Source organism: Poecile atricapillus, chromosome 16 (genome assembly GCF_030490865.1).
Source record: "Poecile atricapillus isolate bPoeAtr1 chromosome 16, bPoeAtr1.hap1, whole genome shotgun sequence".
Lineage (NCBI taxonomy): Eukaryota > Metazoa > Chordata > Aves > Passeriformes > Paridae > Poecile > Poecile atricapillus.
The window spans coordinates 5,680,250-5,704,822 of record NC_081264.1 but is presented as its reverse complement, the minus strand read 5'-3'; the positions used below and the strand labels follow the sequence as shown (position 1 = coordinate 5,704,822).

General features: G+C 47.0%; 2 protein-coding genes across 7 annotated transcripts in view; both read right to left on the bottom strand.

The window, feature by feature from the left end:
- Positions 1–1,375: 1,375 nt before the first annotated feature.
- On the bottom strand, positions 1,376–8,931 carry PUS1 (pseudouridine synthase 1). 3 transcript variants are annotated; one of them, XM_058851479.1, is made up of 6 exons: positions 8,199–8,931; positions 7,509–7,733; positions 6,553–6,690; positions 6,186–6,288; positions 5,248–5,945; positions 1,376–3,218 (listed from the first exon to the last, which is right to left on the bottom strand). In XM_058851479.1, the coding sequence occupies exons 1-6, from the start codon at positions 8,919–8,921 to the stop codon at positions 3,168–3,170; spliced, it is 1,938 nt and encodes a 645-aa protein (XP_058707462.1). In that variant the 5' UTR covers positions 8,922–8,931; the 3' UTR covers positions 1,376–3,167. The 3 variants fall into 3 exon arrangements, with proteins under 3 accessions (XP_058707462.1, XP_058707463.1, XP_058707464.1); XM_058851480.1 differs by lacking the exon at positions 8,199–8,931 and adding an exon at positions 8,025–8,185 and having other exon boundaries at positions 1,379–3,218; XM_058851481.1 differs by having other exon boundaries at positions 1,380–3,218; positions 8,107–8,209.
- A 4,339-nt stretch (positions 8,932–13,270) lies between these two features.
- Positions 13,271–24,573, bottom strand: part of ULK1 (unc-51 like autophagy activating kinase 1) — a 77,562-nt gene continuing 66,259 nt past the window's right edge. For all 4 annotated transcript variants that reach the window (XM_058851477.1, XM_058851476.1, XM_058851475.1 and 1 more), the window contains 6 exons: positions 23,371–23,558; positions 20,619–20,797; positions 20,370–20,488; positions 18,632–18,789; positions 18,303–18,438; positions 13,271–16,426 (listed from right to left, as the gene is read on the bottom strand). In XM_058851477.1, coding sequence (XP_058707460.1) covers positions 16,371–16,426; positions 18,303–18,438; positions 18,632–18,789; positions 20,370–20,488; positions 20,619–20,797; positions 23,371–23,558 — 836 coding nt within the window. In that variant the 3' untranslated portion in view covers positions 13,271–16,370. The remainder of the gene's footprint in view (positions 16,427–18,302; positions 18,439–18,631; positions 18,790–20,369; positions 20,489–20,618; positions 20,798–23,370; positions 23,559–24,573) is intronic.

The window sequence follows — 24,573 nt, the reverse complement described above, 5'->3', positions numbered from 1 at the left end:
AATTAGGCTCAGAGGGTACAAATTTAAACCCAGTGGATGGAAAATGAGATGTGCAGTACTTACTAGGATCTCTAAGATTTTCTCCAGAGGGTTTTTAAAATGTGTAACAATTGTTATTAGATATAATGTTACAATTACAGAAAATCTCATTAAAGCAATTATCTTTAATTACAAAGCTTAAAATTTACACTTAATCTTAAGTCATTAATATAAGCATTAGATGTACCAGCATTATTTTAAAGTCCGTCACTGGTTTTTTTTTTTACTTGCTGTCAGAACTAATCATGAGTCTCTCTCTGAAGTACTATTTTGTAACTGAAATAAAGTTAACCTAATAAAGTATCTCATTGTCAATAAAATGGTACCTCGGACTACCATTTCCAAAGGTCTATGCACTCCTACGTCTTGATTTAAATTTTACATTCACTTTATTTTGCTACAAAATGAGGTTTATGGTTGCAGAACTGCTTCCTGCACAACTGCAAAGCGAGTTGATCTTAATGGTCACTGACCTTTTAACCCGAATTAACGACTAAAATTCTTTACCGTCCCAGTAGATTTATCCATTTGCTTTATCTCTAGCAGCCAGACCTGGAGGGTTCCTGCAGCTCATTCTGAGTCTGGACTGGGTATGTTTGTAATTTGAAGATGCAGGACTGTCAAGCTTTTGGCTTTCTCCAGCCCAGGGACTCACGGAGAGGCCGGTGCTGCCACACGCACGGGAGATGACGGGAGCTGTGCCAGGAGGAGGCTGCCTGCTGTCACTCCTGCCAGTTCCAGCCTCCCGTTTCATAAAGCAGCGGGGCGGGATGCTCCATGCTGTAAAGGACATTCCAACCCGGTACGCGGCGTCGGTGCTGCCTCGAAGAGAGCAGGCGCTAACACAGGGCTCAGCAGCACCGGGAGCGCGGTTCCCTGGCCCCTCACATCGCTGCGTGCTTCCCGCGGTATCCCGTCCCCGCTCCGCACCCCCTGTGCCACCCCCGCACACCCTGACCCGCTCCGCATCCCCTGTGCCACCGCCGGACCCGCTCCGCACACCGCTCCGCTCCCCTCCCCGCACCCCCTGTGCCACCCCCATGTCCCGGTGCCACCCCCATGTCCCGGAGCCGCCCCGCGCTCCCCTCACGCCCCGGGCCCGCAGCGCTCTCCCGCAGCGCCCCCTCACGGCCGCCCCTCGCCCCGCCCCTCGGCTGGCCACGCCCCGCCCCAGGCCCCGCCCCGCCCCGCGCGCGGCGATACCATTCACCTCCCACCGCGGGGGGGACACCCCCGCCAGGCGCTCCCACCCGCACAGAGGGGGAGCCGCGACCATTAAGTATTTATTATTATTATTATTATTATTATTATTTACTGTTATTCATGGTTTTTTCTCTCTCCAAATAAATTTTCTCTTTGATTTCAACTGTGGTACATATCACAGCTTTGGGGCCTTTATTATAAGTAGATAAAGGTAATTTTTTTTTTCAGATTGAATGGCATAGGGAAATGGAGCTTTGGACGGAAGGGAATGCAGAGTAGGGACCAGCAAGGGATGTAAATGAAAATCCAAGCAGAAACCCTCTCCAGGACACTTCTTATACACTTGCTCTCATAAAATCAAGCAAGGCCTTCATGATAAAAAGCTCTAAAGAAAACCCAGATAAAATGAACATGAGAATCATTTTTAAAAGTACAGCTGTGCCCCAAAAAATACCCCCAAATTACCACCAACCCAAAAAAAACCTTCAAAACCAAAAGAATCATTCCAGAAGGAACTATAAAATTAAAGGCTTTGGCCAAAACCCACTATATGTGGGAACAAAGAGTTGACTCCTTATTTTCAGTAATTAGAAAGCAAGACTCCACACAGACTCAAGCAAGGGAATATCCAAACACTTGGAGTCTTGTTCCAATATTTCAATAGTGTTCCGCAGGTTGGTAAGGCAGGAGGGTGTAATTTCTTCTGCCACCTCCAGAGAGCTGGAAACAAGAACCAGAAGTTAAACACTGATGGGAAAAAGGAGCATCAACTCCAGGATATGGAATTCCTGAAAACATTGAAAATTAAAATTGATTCCCAGAGGATGGCAGTGCTCAGACACGTGCCTCCCATATCACTGCATACATTCCCTGATCTGAGGAGCCTGATGGGATTGAAGAGTTCACAAATCCAGCCTGATTGAAGCCCAGAGAATTCAGCACCATTTCTTTCACACATGCCAAATCAATTAAACTCTGGATCCTGCGGATGGCTCAAAAGGATTTCTGGGTTACACCTCAGGCAGCAAAGGCCCAAGTACACCTGGAGCTGTGGATTTATATCCTTGAACCTGCCCACACACGAGGGCAATGCCGGGAGGACGGCACCTTCCACAGAAAATGTCTCATTTTGGAATGTATGGGGTTCAGTCCACATTCCAAACAGAAGCCCTTTCACTGAGTAAGGAATCATTTCTTTCAGATCTGCAAAGCTCTAGAAAACACAGAAACTTGTTTCAAAACCAAAAGAGTACATGGCAGTCAGCATGATAGTGAGTTCCTAACCCATAGTTTCTAAATCACAGAGTATTCTGAGTTGGAAGGGTCCCACAAGCATCAACAAGTCCAACTCTAAGTGAATGGCCCATAAAGGAATTGAATCCACAACCTGGGCATTTTTAGCACCACACTGTAGATAACTGAGTTAATCTCAGGGTCATGCATGTTATTCCATAGGAAAACCATGGATGACATGAAGAATAAAAGCTGGGAGATTCAGTTCAAGTAAAGGTAAATTATTAAAAAAATCAAAAGCTCATGAAGTTGTAACTTCATAATAAAAAAAGAGTATATTAAAATGATTTGCCCCATCTTTACGTAGAGATTATACATAGTTAAAATACTATTTTCCAAATAAACATTATTATAAAAACATTATTCAAACAGCAATTAGGATATCCTGCATTTCAAGATTTTTTTAGAAAGCTGCTTTCCCACTACACTGTTTTCAAGTATATCAGTCAGGTGAATCAGTCAGTGGTATAAAAAGCTTCTGTTTTTTCTACTGCACCGTCTTCCCCACCCAGCTTCTCCTGGGCATCCAGTTCTCATTCTGCAAGCACACAAACTCCTGTTTCACTGGATTCTTGGGTTTAGAAAGGCCACTTTTTGTAGACAAAGGGTCCCATGTCCAGCCACTTGCTGGTTCAGTCAGAATCATCATCACAACCATCGCTGCCTTCGATATCGCTGCTCTTCTGCAAAGCAAAACACAAAATGATTTATCAGTGTTGCATTTACATCCCCAGACTGACCTAAATCAAAGATACTGACTTTGAACTCCTCCACAACAGTAAGACAACAGTCCTGGATCCTAAATTCATGGGATAGATCCATCTATTGTAGAAAACATCTGTAGTGGTAAAGATGCTTCATGTAACAAAAAATGTTCTTTGGCTTACAATTACCAGCAGAGAAAGTTTCTTACATAAATCTGCAACTCCGTAATTACACCCTACAGTATGTGGGAAACTTTAAAGTGAGATAGTAACATGAAATGTTGATATTTAAAATAAATGTAGGTGAGACAAATTAAATATTGTTTTATGCGAGCCCCTCAAAAGCTAAGCTTGTTATATCGTCTAAAGCCAGATTCAAGAAATTTGTCTGCTGCAGAGAATTTATGTCCAACCTGTACTGCAGATAAGGGCTCACTAACACTTCTTTAAAAGTGAAGTCAATTGCACACAGTAGTGGAAAAAACTACAGATGTTAGAAATTCATAAGGAGACTGAACTCAGTTCTTCTCTGGCAGCCACTCCTTCAGGAGTAAGGCAATATGGTGCAATTAATTTGGGGGTTTATGTATTTTTTTTAAGCAAGTATTTTAACTGATAAGACTGATACAAAAGTATTTATAAAGAGAAGCTAGCATAGTATATCTATAGACTCTATGTCTGTAGTTTTTCCCCTCACCACCACTTGTTGAAAACATCAAATCCCACGAATTTAACACTGGCAATTTAATATACTACTACAAAACAAACTCCAAGGCACTCACACAGTTGACTACATACCAGCAAGCACAGCTCACTGAAGTGCAAACAGCCTGCAGAATCTCAGCAGAGTCTGTCATATCATGCCTTTTTTATCCTTCCCAGACAGCTTGTGCTAACTGTGATGCCAAAGCCAAACTTGGTCGGGTCTATCTGCAGGGAGCAGAACCTGCCTCCTTCCAGGAACAGGTCAAGGATTGGGAGCCTGGCAGCACCAGGTCCTGCCAACATCACCAGGTAAAGGAGCCACATCATCTCTTTGGGTCCCATTTAACCAAACTAATGTGGCTTTTGCCATGACCTCCTGTCACAAACACCCCTCTCAGATATACAGAATTCAGAAAAGAATTACCAGAAGTACAAAAATAACCCTGAGAAACTTATGATATCCTGCTTATGGTATTCAACAAGGCTCTAAGTTTTATATTACGTGATGAAACTGTTTCTTGAACTCAAGCAAAAAATGGTAGACATAATTAAATGCAACATTCTCCATTTGCTACACAAAATAAAGGTAATTTTAGGAACTCTGTTAAATGAAAAAGGCCATTATTTTATTCTGAGTTGTACTACACAGAAGTTTTAGCCCTGCCCGTCATTCATCCTTCAAGGACTTAACAGCCTTTAACTGAAATTTCCTTCTGGCAAAAATATATTCTACACCTTTGTTGTATTGCACCTTACAGCTCACAGGAGTTCCTGCTGGCACAAATCCAATTCCACAATATCCAAGTTACTCAGAAGTTGTTCTGATGGCCTATTTTGAGCTCATGACAGACTAATTTTAAAGAGCTAGTCCTAAATTTTCCTGATCCCAAACCTAATCTGATAACAAAATGAGAATTGGCCCAAAATCAGAGAATACAAAAAGTCAGCAGGTATTTAAAGCAAAATTGTCAACCTGAAACCTAGACTCCCAAACACTTTCACAACAGCAAAGGCTGGCATTGTGTCCATAATTTCTGTTGCCAGTTTATGATTATGCAAATTGCTTGTGCTTAAAGCTTTCCTTCCTCCCTCAACTACTCCCTGTAAAACCCTGCAAAAACAATGCTTTGTACAGTTCATTCCACTGTCATCAAGTGCACAAAAACAGAAAAGATTATACACACTTCATACTCCAGATGACTGTCATTTCCAAGGCATTTCATGGGAAACAAAAATGTTACAAAGGAGAGAGATGTTTCAACTTGACAGCTTCCATTTGCAAAATAATGGCTTCAGTCATTACCTTTGAATTTTTGTTGTTCGTTTGCATCTCAACAGCGGATGAGTTGAAGTCATGAATGGGGAGGGTGTTTAGCCAGTTTGCCATGGATTTCTCCTCCCTTTCTGTGTTGATAATGGTAGGATAGATGTACTGCTCTTTGAAAACAGCAATCTTCTCCTCCTCCTCTGTCCACTCCAGTGGCTCATGCAGCCCATCATTCCCAAAACGCCTGTTGTATTTTTCAAAGTGTACTTTCTCCAAAACCAGCCCAAGTCCTGGGGCTTTGGGGACATCGACCTTCTCCTCTCCCCAGCTGCATTCCATGATGGACTCAGCAGCATAACCTTTCACAATTGCTATCACCAGCCCAATCATCTTCCTGATCTGGTGCATCATGAAACTCTGACCCTTCACTTTGATCACTGCAAACTCCATGTTTTCCCTGACGAAGGGCTCACCACAGTACATCTCCATGATGTACCGCTTGGCACTGGGGTCCCTGGGGCCCTTCTGTGATGTGAAGTTGTGGAAGTTGTGTGTCCCTTTGTAGCAGGCCAGCAGTTTATTGACCCTTTCAAGGGTCTCTGTGTCCAGCCGATAAAGCTCTTCCTGCACCTCATGGTCCTTATGGGCAAAGGCAAACGTTGGTAGCATGTAAGAGTAGGTTCTGGCGTCACATTTGTTCTTGGAGTTGAATCCCCCGGTGACTCTCTTCAGGCCTGGATTTAAGTGACATTAGGTTTTTGAATTGATTGTGATCTCACTCCTACCAACAAGAATTTTTTTAAACAAAATACAAACAAAAAATAGATTTGTTCAGAAGAGCCCAAATTTCAAGCCAATAGAAGCATGTTAAAACTAAACCCTTTATAAGCAAAATTATAATGGTAAGAGAGAGACCTTCTGCAGGAGAAAGCTTCTCTTGAAAACATTTTCTATGTCCATTTCAGTGTTCTTACCCAGAATTCTGATGTGAGAAGGAAGATGATTATTGATCTTTTCTAAGATGTCATCTATTAGCCTGACCTTCAGTGACACAATCTGTCCAGCTGCAGACACACCCTGTAAAAACCATATAACACAAAAACCCACATAATCATGCACTTTGGAAGCTCTAGGATAGCACTTGCAGGATTGAAACAGCTGAATAACAAGTTTATTTGCTTGTACTTTAATTTAATAGTAGACAAAAGGAGAAGTTTCAAGCAACATTCACTGTGAATAACGCTGCTGGAGCTCCCTCTGGACAATGCTTTGCCAGTCCATCCCAGCAGCAGAGGTGTGTAAACCCCAGAGTTTAGGAGAACACAGCCCTGCCCAACCTACCTTATCTGTTCGAGCACAGCGCTGGAAAGACATCTTCTTCATATCTTCCCCGTGGTTTTCTGGGATGCATCCAGACTGAACAAGGGCAGAGACTAGGTCATCCTCAATTGTCTTGAACTGGGAAGATCCCACGTTTCTCTAAGAGGCCATATGTAGTAAAAACAAGAAATAGAACAAATCACAGTAACTGGATAAACGAAGATGGAAATTTCATTAATCAAACGTGAAATTCTTTAAGTCTTCCCTTTTACAGCCTTAAGAGCCATTCTCTAACAAACCTAGCTGTATTTTACCAGAGAGTGTTAATAAAACATCATTCTGATTTAGCTGTTATTGTTCTGGCAAGTAAAGGCTCATTTCTAATTTCACTGTGCAACACTTCTGGAGGTTTTTGATGATTCCATCAGCTGCATGAAACAGCACCAATACTGCTCCAGTGCCTGCAAGTTAACAGCTGCTGCTCCAAACTCAGCCTCTGCAAATTTTTCTTCTAGAAAGATGATGATGTCCCTGTAAGCATGAGGCTTACTGCTGGTGAAAAAACCTCCTTTGTTGTAGAACCATGAAAGGCTCCCCTCCCTGCCTGTGTGCAAGATTATCAGTTATCCTCTGGAGCTTCTGAAGTATTCTTTAAGTGTACAGAGCTTGCAGTACGTGGAGAGGAGCAGCAGATGGAGCAGGATCACCCTCTGGCTGCCAGCTCCGTGCCACAGACCACCCTGCACAGCCAGGTCTGGTGCCATGACAAAGCAGTGTCCCTAGAATCACCAGAGATGCACCACTGACTTTTAAAAATCAAGTTACTACCAAACCATTTGAACCCGTTCATGCACTGTTCCTGCCCCGGTTTTTCACACTGCAAATGCTCAACTGATTCCCTACCCAGGCACTGACTAAACCTAACAGATTCCAAAACAAGAAATACACTGGAGATGCTGCCTTGCCAAACTCCATACCTGCATGCCATGGTAGCCTTTCCCTGAATATGCCATCAACAGCACAATCTTCCTTTTGGGTGACTTCTTATTCTGATCCTCTGCATCTTCCTCATCCACATCGCTCTTCAACCTTTTGTTTTGATGCCCGTTTTCTTCCAGCCTTTGAACCACCTCGCTGCTGCTGTTGAGCCTCTTTGTCTGGCTGGCAACCGCTGCTATCAAATCCTCAGCCATTGTAAGAACCTGCAGGGGAAACAACCGCAGATGGGACGAGCATGAACGGCACGAACCTCGGGCAGAAAGCGACAGCTCCATCCCCCGGGGCCGCAGAAGGGGACAGCATATGAGCAAGTCGGAGGCAGGAAAGGCGCTCCCCCCTAGGCCGTGTCACCATTCCCTGGAGGAGGCAGGCAGGGCCTGCGCTGCCCGGACACCCGGCGGGCCGGTTGGGAAGGCCGGCAGGGCGAGTGGCGATGGCGCACCCGGCCTGGCCCGTTCCCAGAGCGGGGCAGGGCAGGGCCCGGCGGTACGCACGCTGCGCTGCCGCCCCCACTGCCCGGCGCACGCCGCGCTCCCCGGGGCGGAGAAACCGCAGCTCACGAGCCGGAGCCCCCACCGCAGCATCGTCCCCGGAGCCGGCGGGCGGGAGAGGCCGCGCCCGCCGCCCTCAGCCCCGCGCCCGCCGCCGCCGCCGCCGCCGCCACTTACGCGGGCGCTGCGCAGCAACGGCACCACGCGGGACGCACACGTGCGGATACGGCGGCCGCGCGGGGACACGGCGGGGAGCGCGAAGCAGCGGGCGCCGTGAGGGCAGCGCCGTGAGGGCAGCGCCGTGAGGGCAGCGCCGTGAGGGCAGCGCCGTGAGGGCAGCGCCGTGAGGGCAGCGCCGTGAGGGCAGCGCCGTGAGGGCAGCGCCGTGAGGGCAGCGCCGTGAGGGCAGCGCCGTGAGGGCAGCGGGGCGGGCTGAGGGAAGCGCCGGACAGCAAACGGAGCCCTTCCCGGATCTCCCTCCGAGTGAAAAAAGGGATGGCGTGTAGAGCCAGCTCTGCGCCGGGGTTCCCAGCCTGGAGAGCCCGCCCTGCTCCAGTACTGGCAGTGACCAGGGTGGGGGGATTGCCACTTCCCGCACACGGGCTCTCCACACCCAGAAATTGTCATATTGTTAAATCGCAGAAAAGCGGAGGAAAAGGCAGAATTACATTCCGGCGGTACACGGTGGCTGTGGGAGTAAAGCAGCCCATTTTTCCTTATCCATGGAGAAACAGGCACTGACAAAACTGAGGCGAGGACGAGGGAAGGGAATAGTTCACAGTGCACACAGGCCTTCAGTAAAAGTTCACGGTTCCCTTCCCAGAGTGATGTCACATTAGTCCCTTTTTCCACACGCCCTCTCTTTGTGCCAGTGTCAAGCATGGGCACCTCTGGCTCCATTTCCCCTCAGGTTTTCCTGCAGCCAGCTTGCTCAGGTAATCCTTGTGCTCATGTTTTGTGCAGCAGGTTTTATCGGCAGTGATGCACTTCATGGGGAAGCTGAGCACAGCAGGAGCCCTCACCAGGCCACAGCATGTACCTCCCAAAAAGCCAAATGCACCTGGAATAATGTTTTGCTTCATTGTTCTGTAGGATGGAACTACCCAGTGGAGACATGGGTTCTCTGGCAGGCTGTGAGATTATTGTAGGAGCGCTCCATTTATCCATTCAGATGGAACATGGAAAGGTTGACACTTCCAAGTGGGCCAGATTATCACAGGCCTGTTATTTCAGCTAATAAGGGGAAGAAACGCAGCACATCCTTTTTCACACTGACGCTTCTGAGTTATTTCAGGAGTGGGATGGAGCAAAGGGAAGATTTATCACAGGGTCCCAGCTGCACTTTGCTTAGAGAAGTGATAAAAGATGGCCTGTCACAATGCAGTGCTGCTGCCAAGGGAAACAGGAACACAAATTTCTCTATCACTGCAGCCAGGGTGTCTGAATCTTTTTTTGCTTCATTTCCTTAGGAAGTGGAGCTTATGCAATTGACTTGTCCGTCCACCACATCCCTTCCTCCTCCTTCCCTGCCCTGATTTCTGAGTTTGGCGCATTTCAGTAAATGTGAGAGAGGGAAGAAGGTGCCATTCAATACAGAAAACAGTGATGGGATAGGAAAAAGACTTTCATGGATATCCCAAGAGGGAAACATCTTTGGTATCCCACCTCCTTACGCCTTCTAAGAGCAGCCACAAAGCTTGAAAACAGGTAGCACAAGCTGTGCTCTTAACCTGCCGCAGCACGCACTACCTCTTCCTTTTTTTAACTTATCTATTTTATCCTGAACACCCATGTATAATTTATTTTATCTTGCTACCAAAATCAAGGACAAAACGAAGTCACTCGCTGTAGTTGCCACTGCTGCTGCGTTCTGGGGCAGTCAGACCCTCAGCAGGTCTGGAGCTCGCTCGGCACTCAAATCAGCATCGTCAAAGCTCTCTAGGTACCAAACATCTGGGCCTCGCAGACAACTGACCTCTGTCGAGCGGGCAGCTACGGAACGGGGGTTTGGCATGTTTTCTGAGGCAGTTTATTTAATTCTCGGAACGATGTCAGTGCCGCTCCTCACCCCAGACTGCGCGGGGTGCCCGGGCGGCGGCCGCCTGCAGATGGGGCTCTGGCAACGCGCACCGCCACCTCCCCGCCGTGTCCTGGGGACACGCACAGCCCTGGCCCCACAGCTGTCCCCTGCCAGGCACCTCTGGCATTCCTCCCACTCCTCCCAGCCCGGGGACACTGCGGGCTGTCCCTTCCGGCTGGCAGAGCAGAGCCCCTGGAGCCACCGCAGCTGGCTGTCCTCTCCCTGTGCAGCCTTCTCCTGCTCTGCTGTGGCACTGTCACCCAAGCAACTTTCTCACCTTCCTCCCCAAGGCCTGCTTTGAAAAAGGAGGTATTTATTTTAAGAGGATTTCCTTTCAGTTCACAGAGAAATAAAATTTATTTTAAACCAATAAGAAAGACTCCAAGAAAACATTGTATTATGAAAGACGATTTCTTCCAATTGTTTTCTGTTAAAGGGAAGGAAAAAAACTGCTAAACTGATTTTTAGTGAGTTTATGGGCTTTTGCTGCATAGCACTAGAAGTTCAGGAGATACCAAATGTTGTAGTTAAACGCCATTTACATCCATGTTGGGAACTGGTGACATGCTGAACTCAAGGGACAAAGAACACCTTATTTTGCTCCTCCCCAGCAGTTCTGTATTGTACTCTAGCTGGAAACATGAAGAAAAATTGTGCAGATTCGGGAACTTGGTTACCCTCTGTCCATGGTAAAGGGAAGCCTGTGTTTGACATATGCTTCAGCTCCTCCTTAGAAATACGCTATTTAACATGCTTTCTAAAAGCACTCAAATCCCTTGCCAGGTTCCATCTCCCAGGAGGGGGGGTGGTTCTGACTCTATTGTCCCTAAAAACGCTGTTTTTAGAAAGAAATGTCCCAGGGAAGTTTGCATCCCTGCACTACGTGCCATTCCTCACGCAGGGAATGGCACCCATGCTTACTGCTACATTTATGGAAATAAAGCTAAATAAATCCAACTGCTAGGATTTCTCTGGAGAGCATTAGCTCCTGCCCTGCAGAGCTATGCCAGGGTATTGTCTCCTTGCACACAACCCTTCCCCTCCCTGGAGTGTGAGGTGACCAGGCACAGTGGGCCACTGCAGGGAAGCCAACCCCAATTAAACACCAGAGAGCTCAAACATGCTGTGAAGGAGTTAACTCCTCATGAAATAAAGCTTTAAAAGATCTGGAAAGTGGAATAATTGATCTTTGCATGGCCTTGGTGCAACACACACCCACCCATTTCTGTTTCCTTGATGTCACTGTCACTTCTGATCTTTCAAAGTTGAATGAATGTGTTTTTGCTGACGTACTTACCAACAACTAAATATAAAATGCAGGAACAAAGCCAAATGCCCTGAAAGAATTGCTTGGGTTTGTTTTCTCCTAGAATCAACAGCAGCATGATGTCACAGTCAACATCCAGAAAGTTGTGCAATTTCCACTGGTGCTTTTGAACTGTCCAGGTCCCATGGTTCAGTGCTTTTAGAAGAGACTGTGTATTTCTGTTGTTGAAGTTTTCCCAGCTAGCACTTTCCCCCTCTGCTCTGCTGCCTGTGAAAGAGTCCTATGGATTCAGCAGAGAGTTCTCTATCTACACAGGCATGTGGTACACAGGGTCCATCTTTCATTTGGCTACAGTGTTTTCACCTGAACCTCTGAAATTCTTCATGGGCGTCTTCAAAAGAAACCCCTCTCCCTTACCCTCAGCATCAGAAGCTTTTACATGGATATATTCTGTACTACTATCCCATCCTGTAGGGAACAAACACACACAAGGGTTTTCTACATAAGGGGAAAAGTGTTTAAAAAAAAAAACCAAAAAACCCCAAAGCCACAAAAAACAAAATAAAAAAAACAAAGTAAACCCCAAAACCCAAGTCTGCTGAGCTGTCAAACTTTAAGAAACATCAGCATATGTAATTACTCAGTCTGACCAGCTTTCCAAGGGCTGCCGTGGGGTCTTGCCCAGGTTGTGCCACGAGGTTTTCAGCGCACAGAAGTGCAGTTTCTCAGAGTTGCCCCCAGCACTGATGGAGCTGCAGCTCTGCAGGGAGAAAGGATCGACTGTCCCTGCCTGAGTCAGCATCAACAAGAGCCCAGCGTTTCTAGGCAGGACTGTTCTCACAGAGCAACTCCCTGGGGTGGGAAAGGCAGGGGCAGGAAACAGAGGCTATAAACAGGGCAGAGCAAATAAAAAAACAACAATTCCAGATCACAGTAAATGATGATTTTGAGATAATGTTTTTTCTTACAAAAACACAACACTGTGCAATAACTGTGGGGTGATGCTGATTGCACAGGGCCTGGTGGGCAGGACTTTCCCCAGTGATGCTCACGGGGCAACAACACAGAGTTCAGCAAGTGGAGTTTTGGGAAATGTTTGGTGGAATTAAACATTTGGCTTCTGAAAATTTACAGCTGTGTTGCTGCAATTTCTGCAAGAATGGAAGGACTGAATTAATTAATTCAGCACCTCTCCTACATCCCAGATGCAGGGCATAGATTTTCCTCCTAGAGTATTCCAATCCAGACAGAACAGGGACCTGTCCTGCACCTGAGTCAGGACCAATACTTTCAGCATCCTCACTGTCCCTTTTGTTATGCTGAGTGACTTTTTGCAAAGCTACGTGGGCAAGAGAATTCTAAGCCATGTGCCTGCTTTGATCAAAAACCAAAACTGCAGTGTGTACAAACACAGCAGGAAAATATTTAATCTTAATTAAAAATACCCAAATGTTATCATGATATCACACTTCAAGTCCCTTTTTTTGTTCAGCAACAAGCTTGATGATTCTGACAGTATAATCCTACAAATACTGAAATATGGATAGAATTTAAGCATCCAGCTGGCTGGGGAGGGGTCTGCTATCAACTTGTGACAGTTCCTAACCACTGCAGGAGGAGAGCAAGGTAACATGGACAGTGAAGCCAGGAACTACAGCTCCCACCCAGCACTTGGCTTCAACTTTCCCAAATTCAGGGAACTGGGTTCATGTGGAAAAAACAGGCTTCATGTGGATTCAGGCAAGGTGGCTTTTCTGCCCCAAGCTTCACCTGCTATGATAAGGGGGCAGAAAACAGCCCTTTTTTTGCCCAAAAGTCGAGGCCAGTAGAACCACACCCATTATAAAGGCCTTGCTCAGATGCCACAGGAACTGGAATCATAAAGGACTGAAAACAGGCCACTAACAATTTCAAATCAATTTTATTGTCTTGAATCGGTGTTGTACAGTTTAAAGCCAAAAAAAAAAGTCACACAAAACACAAATAAAAAATGTTGACAAAGTATCAAGCATTACCTTATAAAGAACATCATCATCATACGCTCTCACAAACCTGAAGGTACGTGTAATTAGACTGAGGTTTCTTGAAATCTATTAAAGACGCCAGACACAAACGCTGCAACAGCAACAAAGCCATGACAATAGCAGGTAGACTACACTAGCAACTTCAGCAATGGTTGGGGGTTGGTTTTTGGGGTGTTTTGTTTCTTTTTTTTTTTTCCTTTTTTTTGCATACCTTATTGTCTACAAAGCAATAAATATTTTTCACCAAAAAAGTTGGTTTCACGCTACATGCAGTTAGATAAAAAAGAAAGTCACCAAAGTGATGGCAAAATAAATCACCTGTCAGATTTTGCTTTTTTTTTTTCTTTTTTTTTTCCTCCCCTACTTTTGGGGTTATTTTGTGTGGGTTTTTTGTTGGGTTTTTATTTTATTTTATTTTATTTTTTTTAATTCAAGCACAGTGGCTAAGTTTCAAGTATTGAGAGAAAAAAAAACCATATATATACACGTTTGTGTTTGTGTGTGTATCTCTACCCATGCACACACATACACACACACACAGCCTTGCATGTATATACACAAACACATACATATATATCGATTGTAGGTCTGTAAACCACAATTTTTTTTCTTTTTTTTTTGGAGCAATATATACTTGTATACATTGAATGTGGACGATTTCGATACATTCAAGTAATGAAGTACAGCTGGAAGGTTAGTGCTGAGCTTGCCACACACACGGCTCAGAGACGTACGTGGATCCGGGCTGGGCCTCTCCTGGCCAGGAGCCCCTGGGGGCTGTGCCGGAGGCTCTGGGGTGCAGGGCTCGCTACTGCAGAGTCACTCCTGGCTTGGTGCTCCCGTGCTGCAGCGTAGCCCTTTGCACAGCTGGCCAAAGCCTTTCGGCAGCAGTCTGGGTCTCCTCGGCATTTCTGTCCACAACAGGCTGGGGGGGTTGGTTGTTGCTGTCTTCTTTTTTTTTTAAATTTCCTTTTTTTCCCAGGCACAAGCACAAACGGCCACAGAAGCAGCAGACTGTGAGCCAAATACTGAAGCATTTGTGAAAGCTACACTTAAGCCTCCCTGGTCAGGGCAATTGGAAATATTTTTTAATTTCTTTATTGGCACTTCTGCTCTGTGAACAGAAACACCCATGTTGCCAAATGCGGTGCCAGCTCCAAAGCCTGTGAAGTTGCTCCTGAAAACCTTGTAAAGTATCACACAGAACGTGCCAATCTTGAGAGGAAAAAAAAGCAATGAGGACTTAACCACCATGTGCAAAATATTTTTAGATCCCCAAAAACTAAGCCTGAGGTTTCGAGTTGCTTTCAAAGATGCTTTTCTGCCCAGCACTACCACAATACTGCCACGGCTCTGGAACGTCACACTCATGCTCTCACAGACAGATGGAAGGCAGGCAGCTCCCCTCTCACACACATGCTCACAGCACCCGAAGCCTCAACCACAACTCCAGCCACTCGCACCGGCAGTCGCATTTGGCTACAGAGTCTCCTTGAAAGAAATGCTGAACATAAAACCGAACGCTAAGAGATTTCTTTATAAAAAAAAAAAAAACAAACAAACCCAACAAACAAAAACAAAGCAGCAAATAACACTTCTTTAAAAATGCATTTCCAAGTGTGTGGGATCTTAACACGCCTGTTCTTCAGCTCTTAAAAAGCAGGGAGCTTTGTAATGACTGTCCTTAAAAGAACATTTAAATAAAAACCAAATCTTGGTACTGCCAGACTGCAAGTCAGCTTTGCCTGGTGTGGAGGAGGGACAGCACAGACTCTGCAGTGCTCTTTGCCTCACACTCACGAGATACAGTACAGTTAAATACGTACAGTTACACACAAACCATATCAATATCAATATATATTCACTCTTAGGAATACATATTAATATACGCACACACATAGTGCAATAAAACAACCAGGAAGCAAGGAAAGGAATAAAAAGAACAGCATTCCTAACAGTCGTGATGTTCCTGGGTTGTTGTGTGATGCAAAGTCAACTTCTCAAAGTTCCCATAGTGTGTAAAGTGCTCCTTTGATTCACAAAGCTAGTGTTTTCAGTTTGGGGGGCTCCAGGGAAGGGGTTATTGAGCCAACAGCTGAAAGCAGGACAGCGCTAGTGCTTCCTCCAGGCAGGAATGAGCTCAACAGCCACGAGTCTTTCACATTGATCCCACTGAGCCGGGGGACCAAGGGAGGAACGGATTCGTTTTGGCTTCTTATGAACATAGGAGTGTGACGCTTTCTGTTGCCCTCCTGTTTCCTGCACAGCCCCTTTCTCTGCATTGTTTGCCCATCCAGGCAGGCAGACAGGGAGCCCACACAGCAGCCATGAGATTTCCAAGCTTCCCAGCAGCTGCACATCTTCTGCCTCCCTCAGCAAGTCTGTAGAGGTGGAAGCTACTTCACAATGCCAACTCCCTCGTCTCCAAACACTCCAAGGCATAAACACAAGGAGAAAGGAGAGAGTGGAGGGGAGCCTCCAGTTGCCAGGGAGCTTGAAGATGCCTGGCTCTCAGCTGGAAAGGGCAAAGTACACAGACTGGCCTTTATGTCTGAACAACACACTCGGACATCAACTGAAGCCAGCAGTTTCAGCAGATCCATTGCCTGCAATGGACACAGCTCTGGAATACCCTGTTCTTAAGCAAGAGGGATAGGCAGCAGTCTTATCCTTCAAAGTGCTGGGAAGAAGCAGACTTCTATCCTTCACCCCCTCTGACAACGAGGGAGACCTTTCCATATCAGCTATATCTTCTCCCAGGCCTTCAGGCAGGGAAGTATTTGTGCTTGCTGCAGTCACACGTCCCCACAAAGGAATCTGAGTCTGTGGAACAACTTCCCATAACGTCCAAAAACAGAACAGTGAGCAGTCCATCCTCCAGGTGTCCTACTGCCAGAATGGTTTCCCACCACAGCACAGGCTGCTGGGAATAAAGCGATCAGCTGGGGTGAGGTGCGTGAAGGACAACACCACTGAAATCAGGCACAGAACCCCGACAGCAGAGCTGACAGCCTGCGCTCGATGCACAGCTTACCTGGGGAAAAAAAACAGCACAAGCAATCAGCTTCTCATTTTCCTGCCAATGTAAAAACCATCACTGGAAACTGAGCAAAAAAGGGAAAACAGACAGTAGAATTTCAACACATCTAAGCAGAACTTTGAGAATCATTACCAGGTAACAATGAGGCCAGTGAAGATCTGACCAGAAACACCCTGCTGGGAAAGGACAGGTCAGAGGGTTGAACTGTCAGAGACTTGACAATGAAAGCTGGGAGGTGGCAGTTCTGACAGAGGTATCAAGATTTTACAAAGGATGACCATCCTTGAGAAAAAATTTATTCACATCTAGTTATTGGAGCAGCTTTTGCCAGCAGGCAAAATAACTCAAGGCCTCCAGTGCCATTTACCATGGCTTACACTGGGAGAGCCCATCCAGCATCATCAGCGCCAGGTTCTCATCATGCTGGCCCAAGAATCTTTCAAAAGCTCTATGTTTGGTGGAATTCATGCCTCTCATAGGAACACTTGCTGTATTTCTAGGTTCATCATTTTACTTTTCAGAAATATGTAATCACAGACCTGAGTTCTAAACTGAAACACACACCCACTGCTACCTATCAGGGAACAGCTCAATCAGGAAGCTGGAACTTGCAATACCAAGGTAACAACTGGGAAAAGAAATCTATTGCATGCATTAACTGTATCTCTGGATCAAAAGATGGGATCTAGGTTTGGTAAGAAACAGTAGAACAGAAATTACTTAGTATTCCCTATTCACTTAACCCTCCAGGTACTACACACCACCTGCCCATTGCCCTTTGTTCTCCTTCAGTGAGCCTGCTGTCACTTGTGAAAGTTGGTGATAATTAACTGAATGACTGCCTGGGAGCCAGAGATCTCTCATTACCTATCCAAGGGCTCGCTCTCCATGGACCACTCGAGCCGTCCAGTGCTCTGGATGCTGGCCCAAGGCAGGCAGTGGCTGGCCAGCAGAGGGGACAGGCACATGGTGTGTCAGCTGTGGCCTCCCCCTGTGGCCACAGGGACACTTCTGGGACTGCTGCAGGTGGGCTGGGATGGCTGTGGTGGAGCAGAGCCCAGACCAAACCCAGCTGCTCCTACAGATGACGCTTATTCCCCATCCTCTCTTCCCACCACCCGCAGTGAGGTGACAGAGGTGATTAAACCCCAGCCATAAGGACAGGGAAGGTGTGCTCAGAGCAGTGAGTCAGTCCTTTCCCCTCCTGATGGAGAGTAACACCCCTCAGGGGACAGGGAGAGCACTGGAGAGGGGACAGCTCAGAGCAGCAGACTCCCTGGGAGAGGAGGCCCAAGGACAGCACGCAGGTCACAGCTCAGCTTTCATTGATACAGCAAGCATTTGCTGATGAGTAGAGTTTGCATCTGCTGCCTTCCCAGCCAGGCTCAGGGCTGGGGAAGCAGGCAGGTGAGCAGTCCTGGTTCAGAGATGTGCTGGAAGGAGCCCTTGCTGTGCTGACCAGCTGTCTCTGCCCTGCAGCCACTGCAGGTTCACGTTCCCACGTGCTCTGTAGAAAGGGATGGTTCTGGCTGGAAACCAACCCCAGGCCCCTGCTGCTGCCAAACCACTTCCTTCAGCAAGTTCTTTCACACATTGAAAGTTCTAACAAAGTGCTGGCTACTGCTCTGCATGGGAAGCTTGCAAAATGTGGCTCAGAACAGGGACCTGCATTTCTAACAGTTTTTCTGTTGGAAAACCAGGAGGCCATGCTGTGAGGAGCTGTAACAAGCCAAGAAAGCTCTTCTGTGTCCACCAAGATGTAGCCAAAGGGAAAAAAACATGGCTCTGGGAACTGAAATTTCTGATCCATGCAGCTAAAAAGCCAACATGCTCTAGTTGGGGAAAAACCAGAAAGTCACTTAATACTCACATTTACTGATGTTTTCTATGTCCCCCTGTTCAGTGATGATGTTCAGAAGCCCCTCCATTAGCAGCAGAGCCTTGTGGTACCTCTGTGCACAGTCCTCTCTGTGGTGGAACATCTCATCCAGGGCTGCAGACTGCACCTGAGGGCAACAACCCAGTGCCAAGAGCTTACTCCCAGAGCACATCCAGCTTTCCCAGCACAGACCCTCAGCTGCTTGGACACCCCCCCTTGCCCAGCCTCCAGAGGGGAACCACCTGCTAAGGCCACCAGCAGGAACCATGCCCAACACTGCTCTGTGCTAACCCCAGTCCCAGGCACTGTGAGATTTTTACCATTTGCACAGCGTAGCTGAAGATGAGCTTCTCTGCAGTGATGCTGTTGATCCGATCCATGAGCTTCTGTTTGTCCAAGAAGAACCTCTGCAGTCTCATGTTGAGGCAGTGGCAGGAGGATACACTGGATTTGTAAAGCTCATTTAGCTTCTTCACAACTACAGTAAATGAAAGAAATGCTTTAGGCACTACTCCCAGTTCTCCCTGTGCCTCCCCATCCCCACGTGCAGGACCCCAAAGGAATAACCTGGAGACAACGGGGTTCTGCTAAAGCCAAGAGACTGGCAGAAAAGCCCTGCACCAAGAGGTTCTTTTTCATTTCCTTTGCCACCTTCACCAGTTATAAGCCTGCACATGGCAACTCCTACACGTCTGGTTCACCTGAGGCCGGGTCTATTTTTGTTTCCCTCAGCAGTCACAAGGCAGGAGCAGTTTGATAGTACAGGGTGTCTCACACAGCAGCAGCAGCTACAGAGCTTCTGCTACTTGATGGGTGATGATGTGCTGTGAAGGGGTGCATGGCTCACACGTGGGAGCTCTTGGAGCGTGGATCAGCAGCACTGACTAGGCAAGGGAATCTCTCCTGGGACTCTGCTGTCCCACTAGGAAAAGACACAGATGCCTGTGAAAGGCCACCTCCTCTCCTGAACCACAGCAGCCAGTGTGGGAAGGTTATGGAATAGGGAATCAGGAATCAAATATGACTCTGAGCGATTAAATAACAATCCACAACTGCAAGGGATGCCACAGGCTGAGTCTCCCTAGCTACATGGCATGATCTACACAGAGTACTGAACACAAACTCCCACCAACATCTGATGAGTACTAACTCCTACACACACATTTGAAAATCTCCACACTGCATGAAACAAGACAAGCCAGCCTTGCCCAGTTCCCACACACTGAAGGACACACAACACTACAAATCTAGAAGCTGCAATTTGCTCTGAAAAGAAGTGATTTATTTGGGTTATGACAACTTTCCTGTTAGCCTGAACTTGTGGAAGATGTGTAGCTAAATCTGGTGTATTTTGCTCCACACTGCCTGCTACAACATATGGGCACTCGTCATATTTAACTGCCATTTTTTTACACCCCATCCCAAAGCAGCACAAATACTTGCAAAGACAAAGCTCCTGGAGTAGGTGGCTGGTGGGCAAAGTATTTCAAGTGCTTCAAAAAGCTCCCTCAGGAGTATTACAATGGGAGTTTTTACATTATTTTTTGTAATCACTGACTCACAGCCAGCTCTCACCACAGCCAGTCAGAAGCAAATGTAAAGCTGTAATACCAGCAAAGAAGTGACTGGCATTACCAGTACTTCACTTCCTGTGTTTTTGTTTCAACTTGAAAAATCATCACTGCCAGGACAAGTCTCTATTTGCTGAGTAAGCACCTCCTAGGACATGCACTGTGTAATTAAGCTGGGCTTACATCAAGTACACATTAGCACCTAAGACAGATATTCAAGGAATCAGATAAGATACATCCCCCCCTTACAATTAGTGCTGAAGAGTCTCACAGGAGCACAACAATAGCTCTGAGCCATAAAGTCAGAAGAGAGGAACGCTCTCAGTGTGAATAAAGATCCAGCTGAACAAGGGGGCAATCACAAATGAGCCCCCACCACCCTGGTGGGGGGTTCACACTCACTCCACCCCCTCCACATCCTCTGTGACACTTTTAATAGTTCCATTCCAGGTGAGCCCTTTCCCCCATGAGTGCTGCAGTCCCTTACCTTGCTTGACGGTGGAGGAGAGGCACAGCTTGCCAGCTTTGATCTGCTCTATGGCCATCTGCAGCCCCGAGGACAGAAGTTCTGCCACTTTCAGGTACAGCACGAGCTGCTCTGCATAGCTGCAAAGAAAGCAGACAGATCGGTGTGACAGCAGCTCCGTGTCCCCAAGGACTGTGGGGACATAAGGATGTGTGGGGTGGGAGGGAGCGACAGAAGCCCTGGGAGCTGGGCAGCTCTGCCCGTCCTTACCTCCACTCCCGGCTCAGGAGGCTGATCTGGTCGGCCACCACGCTCTCCTGGAGCTGGTACTCCGATGTCACCGAGCTGCTCATGTCACTGGAGCTGCCCTTCAGAGCAGCAATTTCCATCACATAGTGCACGAAGGCCAGCGTGAAGCGCAGGCTGCGCAGGATGTCCGTGTGCTCTTGCTGTTGAAGGGATGCCAAGGGGGGGTTACAGGGACAGCTGCTCACCTGAGCTGTGCCAGCAACCCACTCCAGATCACAGAAACCTCACCACCCCCTTACTCCTCTGCTTTGGGACAAACTCAGCCTGGCCCAGTTCCTCTTCCACAGTAACAGCAGCAAACAAGAGGCCCAGGCCAGAAATTTCTAGACAGCTCCGTGGAGAAGCTGGTGATATTTACTCTAAAATTACAAGCTCCCTTCCCAAGGAGCATCCCAGCTCTGTGGGATTCTTTCAGAAGTCAGCCAGGAAGGGGGAGAGACCATCTGCACCATAAGCCCAGCTCTTGCTCCTACTACAGCAATGCCAATATGGATTTCATGAGAGTGAAAATCTCCTATACCACAAAAAACTAACAAAGTGTCTCCCACCCTACATCCTGGCCTTCATCCCCTCCCAGTTCAGTGCAGGGAGCCTTGGGTGAGGTTCTTTGAGGAGACAGCAAGGACAGCCTTTTATCTGCAACTCCTGCCCAGCTGGTGAGGGAAGTGCTCACACCAAGTGCTGTGGTCATTTCAGAGCAGTTCTTCCTCTGCTATTACAGATCAAAAGGGATTATCCCATTTCTGGGAAGCTGCATTGCTTAAGTCACTGCAACCAGTTCTGGGAAGTTAGTATTTGTGGAAAAACTGAATGCCTGTGGGTCTGCAAAGTGAATTGCTGCCTGGGTCAGATGCCAACTTCATTGTCTGTACTCTCTGTTGAGAAGTGGGTAACCTGGTCTTCAAAGATTCACTGGCTCAGTTCTCTCAAAGGTGGTAAAGATGTTTCCTACAAGAATTTGCCAGAAAACCCCCATGCTCAAGATCTGAGAGCCTCTTTCTTTCTTTCACTGGCTCAGGCACTTGGCTGCTCAGGCAGCTTTGACTATCTGGAACATGAATCTTTCCCTCCCACTACCTTGCTACCTGGACAGTCCAGTATGGTGAGGAAGTGTTATCTCCATCTTCCTCAATTTTCTTTAAAAGCAGAGGAGGAACTTGGAGATTAAGTAATTACCAAGTCATACAAGAAGTTTGTGGCAGAGCAGGAAACTGCTGAGATCTTGCAGGTCTCTCAGCCTATTATCTCTAACCCACAGACAGTCCTTCCTCTGCCTACAGTCAACTTCTGCTATCTGTGCTGGCATTTATGGCCTCATTTGCCATCACAAGTCCTCTGTAGCCATCTCTGTATTGTGTTTTTAGAGCACTGCAAAAGAAACTAAACCCCAGCCTCCAGTATGCCTTGTCTGCACCTAAAGAAACTTTCACAAAAGACAGAAGAACCACCCATCCGAATGCAACAGCACTGCTCAAGATAAACAAGGGCACCTGAACAGTAAGACTTCAGTGCCTGAAAGATGAGCAGAAATCAGAAAACCTTCCAGGTTTGCATTCTGGCCAACTCCACAGAGCACAAAAGGGTCTTGAAATCTGCTGTAAAGGTTTTGTGACATGTGAACAGATTACTGTGCTCAGCAGAAACAACGACTGAAGCCAAATGACTCATTACAGCCAGAGAAGCTGAGTGCTATTCCAAGGACAACTGATACTTCCTTAGGACACTTCTCTTCAGACCAGCATCTGAAGTGGTGGCAGGGCCCCAAACCCCTGTCAGTTCACACAGGTAGGATGCTCAGTTAAACTGACTGCTATTGTCATCACATCATTGCTGGAAGCCTTTGCCCTGTGGCTTTACAGGTAATGAAGCCAACAAATGCAATCCAATGCAGAACTGACAGAAAAAATGAGCTCAACAAAATCTGAAGTAGAAGAGCAAACCCACATCCTTAAAACAATGTGTGCATATCTCTCTTGGTGTCTCGGGGTTTTCAGCAGCACCAGCAAGTGTCAGACACAAAGAGCCTTCTCCTGTCCTAGACAGCCCAAGGAAGCATCACAAGCAGAGCCAAAAGTGTGACTGAATCTGCCTCCCACCTCCACTACAAATGGGCAGCCTGACCTACATTTCAAATATATCTCTCAGCTATAACAGCATTTGCTCTGCTTCAGCCTGCAGAGAAGGGGAGCCTGGCAGCCTTTCAGCTCCAGAATCTGGTTCAGCTCTTCTGGTGGAGAACACGGTGTTCCCCATGCCCCCAGCAGGAACAGAAGTGTCAGGTTTACGTTGTTTTCAGATCCTTTCAGTGGAGACCATATCACTGCTGACTCCCCAAGTGCACCAGGCAGGCACCTGACACACTGAGCTAGTCACGTTCTCAGGTCAGCCTGTACTAATGCTGAGCCTTTCTGAAAAGAGAGGCCCAAAGCAGGCAGGTTTGCTTCAGAGGCCCTTAATACAGAATGCCTTGGATAACTGATCTTCCAACCTGTGATTTCAGCTTTGGAAATTGGGAATTTTAACCCCAGTCATGAGCTGTTACATGGACTAAAGGGCTTGGTGCTAAATATGCCCTGGGCTTTCTTAACACTTCACTGGCCTTGCTCTCTTGGAACTTGCTGCCTTGTTTGCTCCACCTTAGGAAGCAAAGCACGGAGTTGTCTGGATTTGCTTTACTTTTATTCCCTGTCCTTTGCCCCTGGGATATACCCACCTCCATGAGTGTTTCTTCTGGCAGCTCTGGTGCCTCAAATGTAACAGCACCTTCCAGGTTGGCAGTGATGGGATCAGCAAAAGTGTACCGGAGACTGGAGGGGCCCTCCAGAGCCTCCCCAGCAGCTCCCACTGCCAAGTGCCTCCCGCTGAAGGAGCCTCCAGAACTGAGAGAGCTGGAAGACCCCACTGTGAAGAAAAACAAACAAAGGAATTAAGTGGAGCTATTAATAGCAGGCCAGGTAGACACTCCTCATGCAAGAGACAGAATTCTGTAGGATTCACAATCCTGGATCTGACAGGAGCCAGCAAGAGGTACTTTGGAGGAAGATGCAAGGACTCTGGGTGCAGAACAACCACTCCCCACCATAAGCTCCTTAGTGACCCAGGGAGACCAGCTTACAAGCTCAGGCAGATTTAAAGCACCTTCCAGAAGGATGATAATTTACAGAGACAATTCAGAAGAAATTATTTTCCCTTTTTTTGGCTAAACCCTTACTGAATTTGACTAAATCCTTTCTGAATTGGGCTGATCTTTATCATACACTATCATAGCCCTCTTCCCCACCATGGAGCAGCACAGTTTGAACTGTGGCTCCCTGCCTTTTTGCTATTACTGAATGAGCACTCTGATAAGTGATGGTTCTAGAACATCCTGTATGCAAGCCAGAAGAGTTTTCCATTAAAAGCCCTGCATTTTTGCTTTCCCCTCTTTACAAATAAGAGGCTGGGCAGAGAATGAGTGACCAGCTGAGTCAAAACCCTAACCCCAGGGTTCTGGAGACCCTGTAGGTATGGTGTCCATCAGACAATTCCCTCCCCATCAGCTTTTCCCCTTCTAAGGAGATTTTGTCTCAGAGTATTCACAATACATTCACCACTTCCAGAGGCTTTCCTACCCCTGGCACACTGCCACAGAGGGAAACATTCTGTCTAATGGGGGATGCCAATACCAGCTCCAACACTGCTAACTCTACCCAGGTGGTATTCTCCACTCTCACTGGTCCTTTGGAGGAAGATGTTTCTCTTCCAACAAGTTTAATTTACTGCCCTACCCTGTCTTCAAAAGGTTCAGCAATATAATAATGCACAACTGATCTGCAGAGAGGCACAGCCTCTTTTCCTCTCCAAAGCTCTCTCCATGTTGGCAGCAATGCTTCAAAGCTAAGTGGATCATCAAAGACAGGCAGAGTATTTCCAGTTC

What these genes read in the sequence shown, in the direction of transcription:
- PUS1 (XM_058851479.1), bottom strand. Translation starts at nt 8,921, where the DNA reads ATGGAGCCAGAGGTGCCCATGCTTGACACTGGCACAAAGAGAGGGCGT. An exon ending in AAGGCTACCATGGCATGCAG is followed by an intron (nt 6,691 to 7,508) that starts GTATGGAGTTTG and finishes ATGGCCTCTTAG; the next exon opens with AGAAACGTGGGATCTTCCCA. An exon ending in GCTGTGCTCGAACAGATAAG is followed by an intron (nt 6,289 to 6,552) that starts GTAGGTTGGGCA and finishes TGGTTTTTACAG; the next exon opens with GGTGTGTCTGCAGCTGGACA.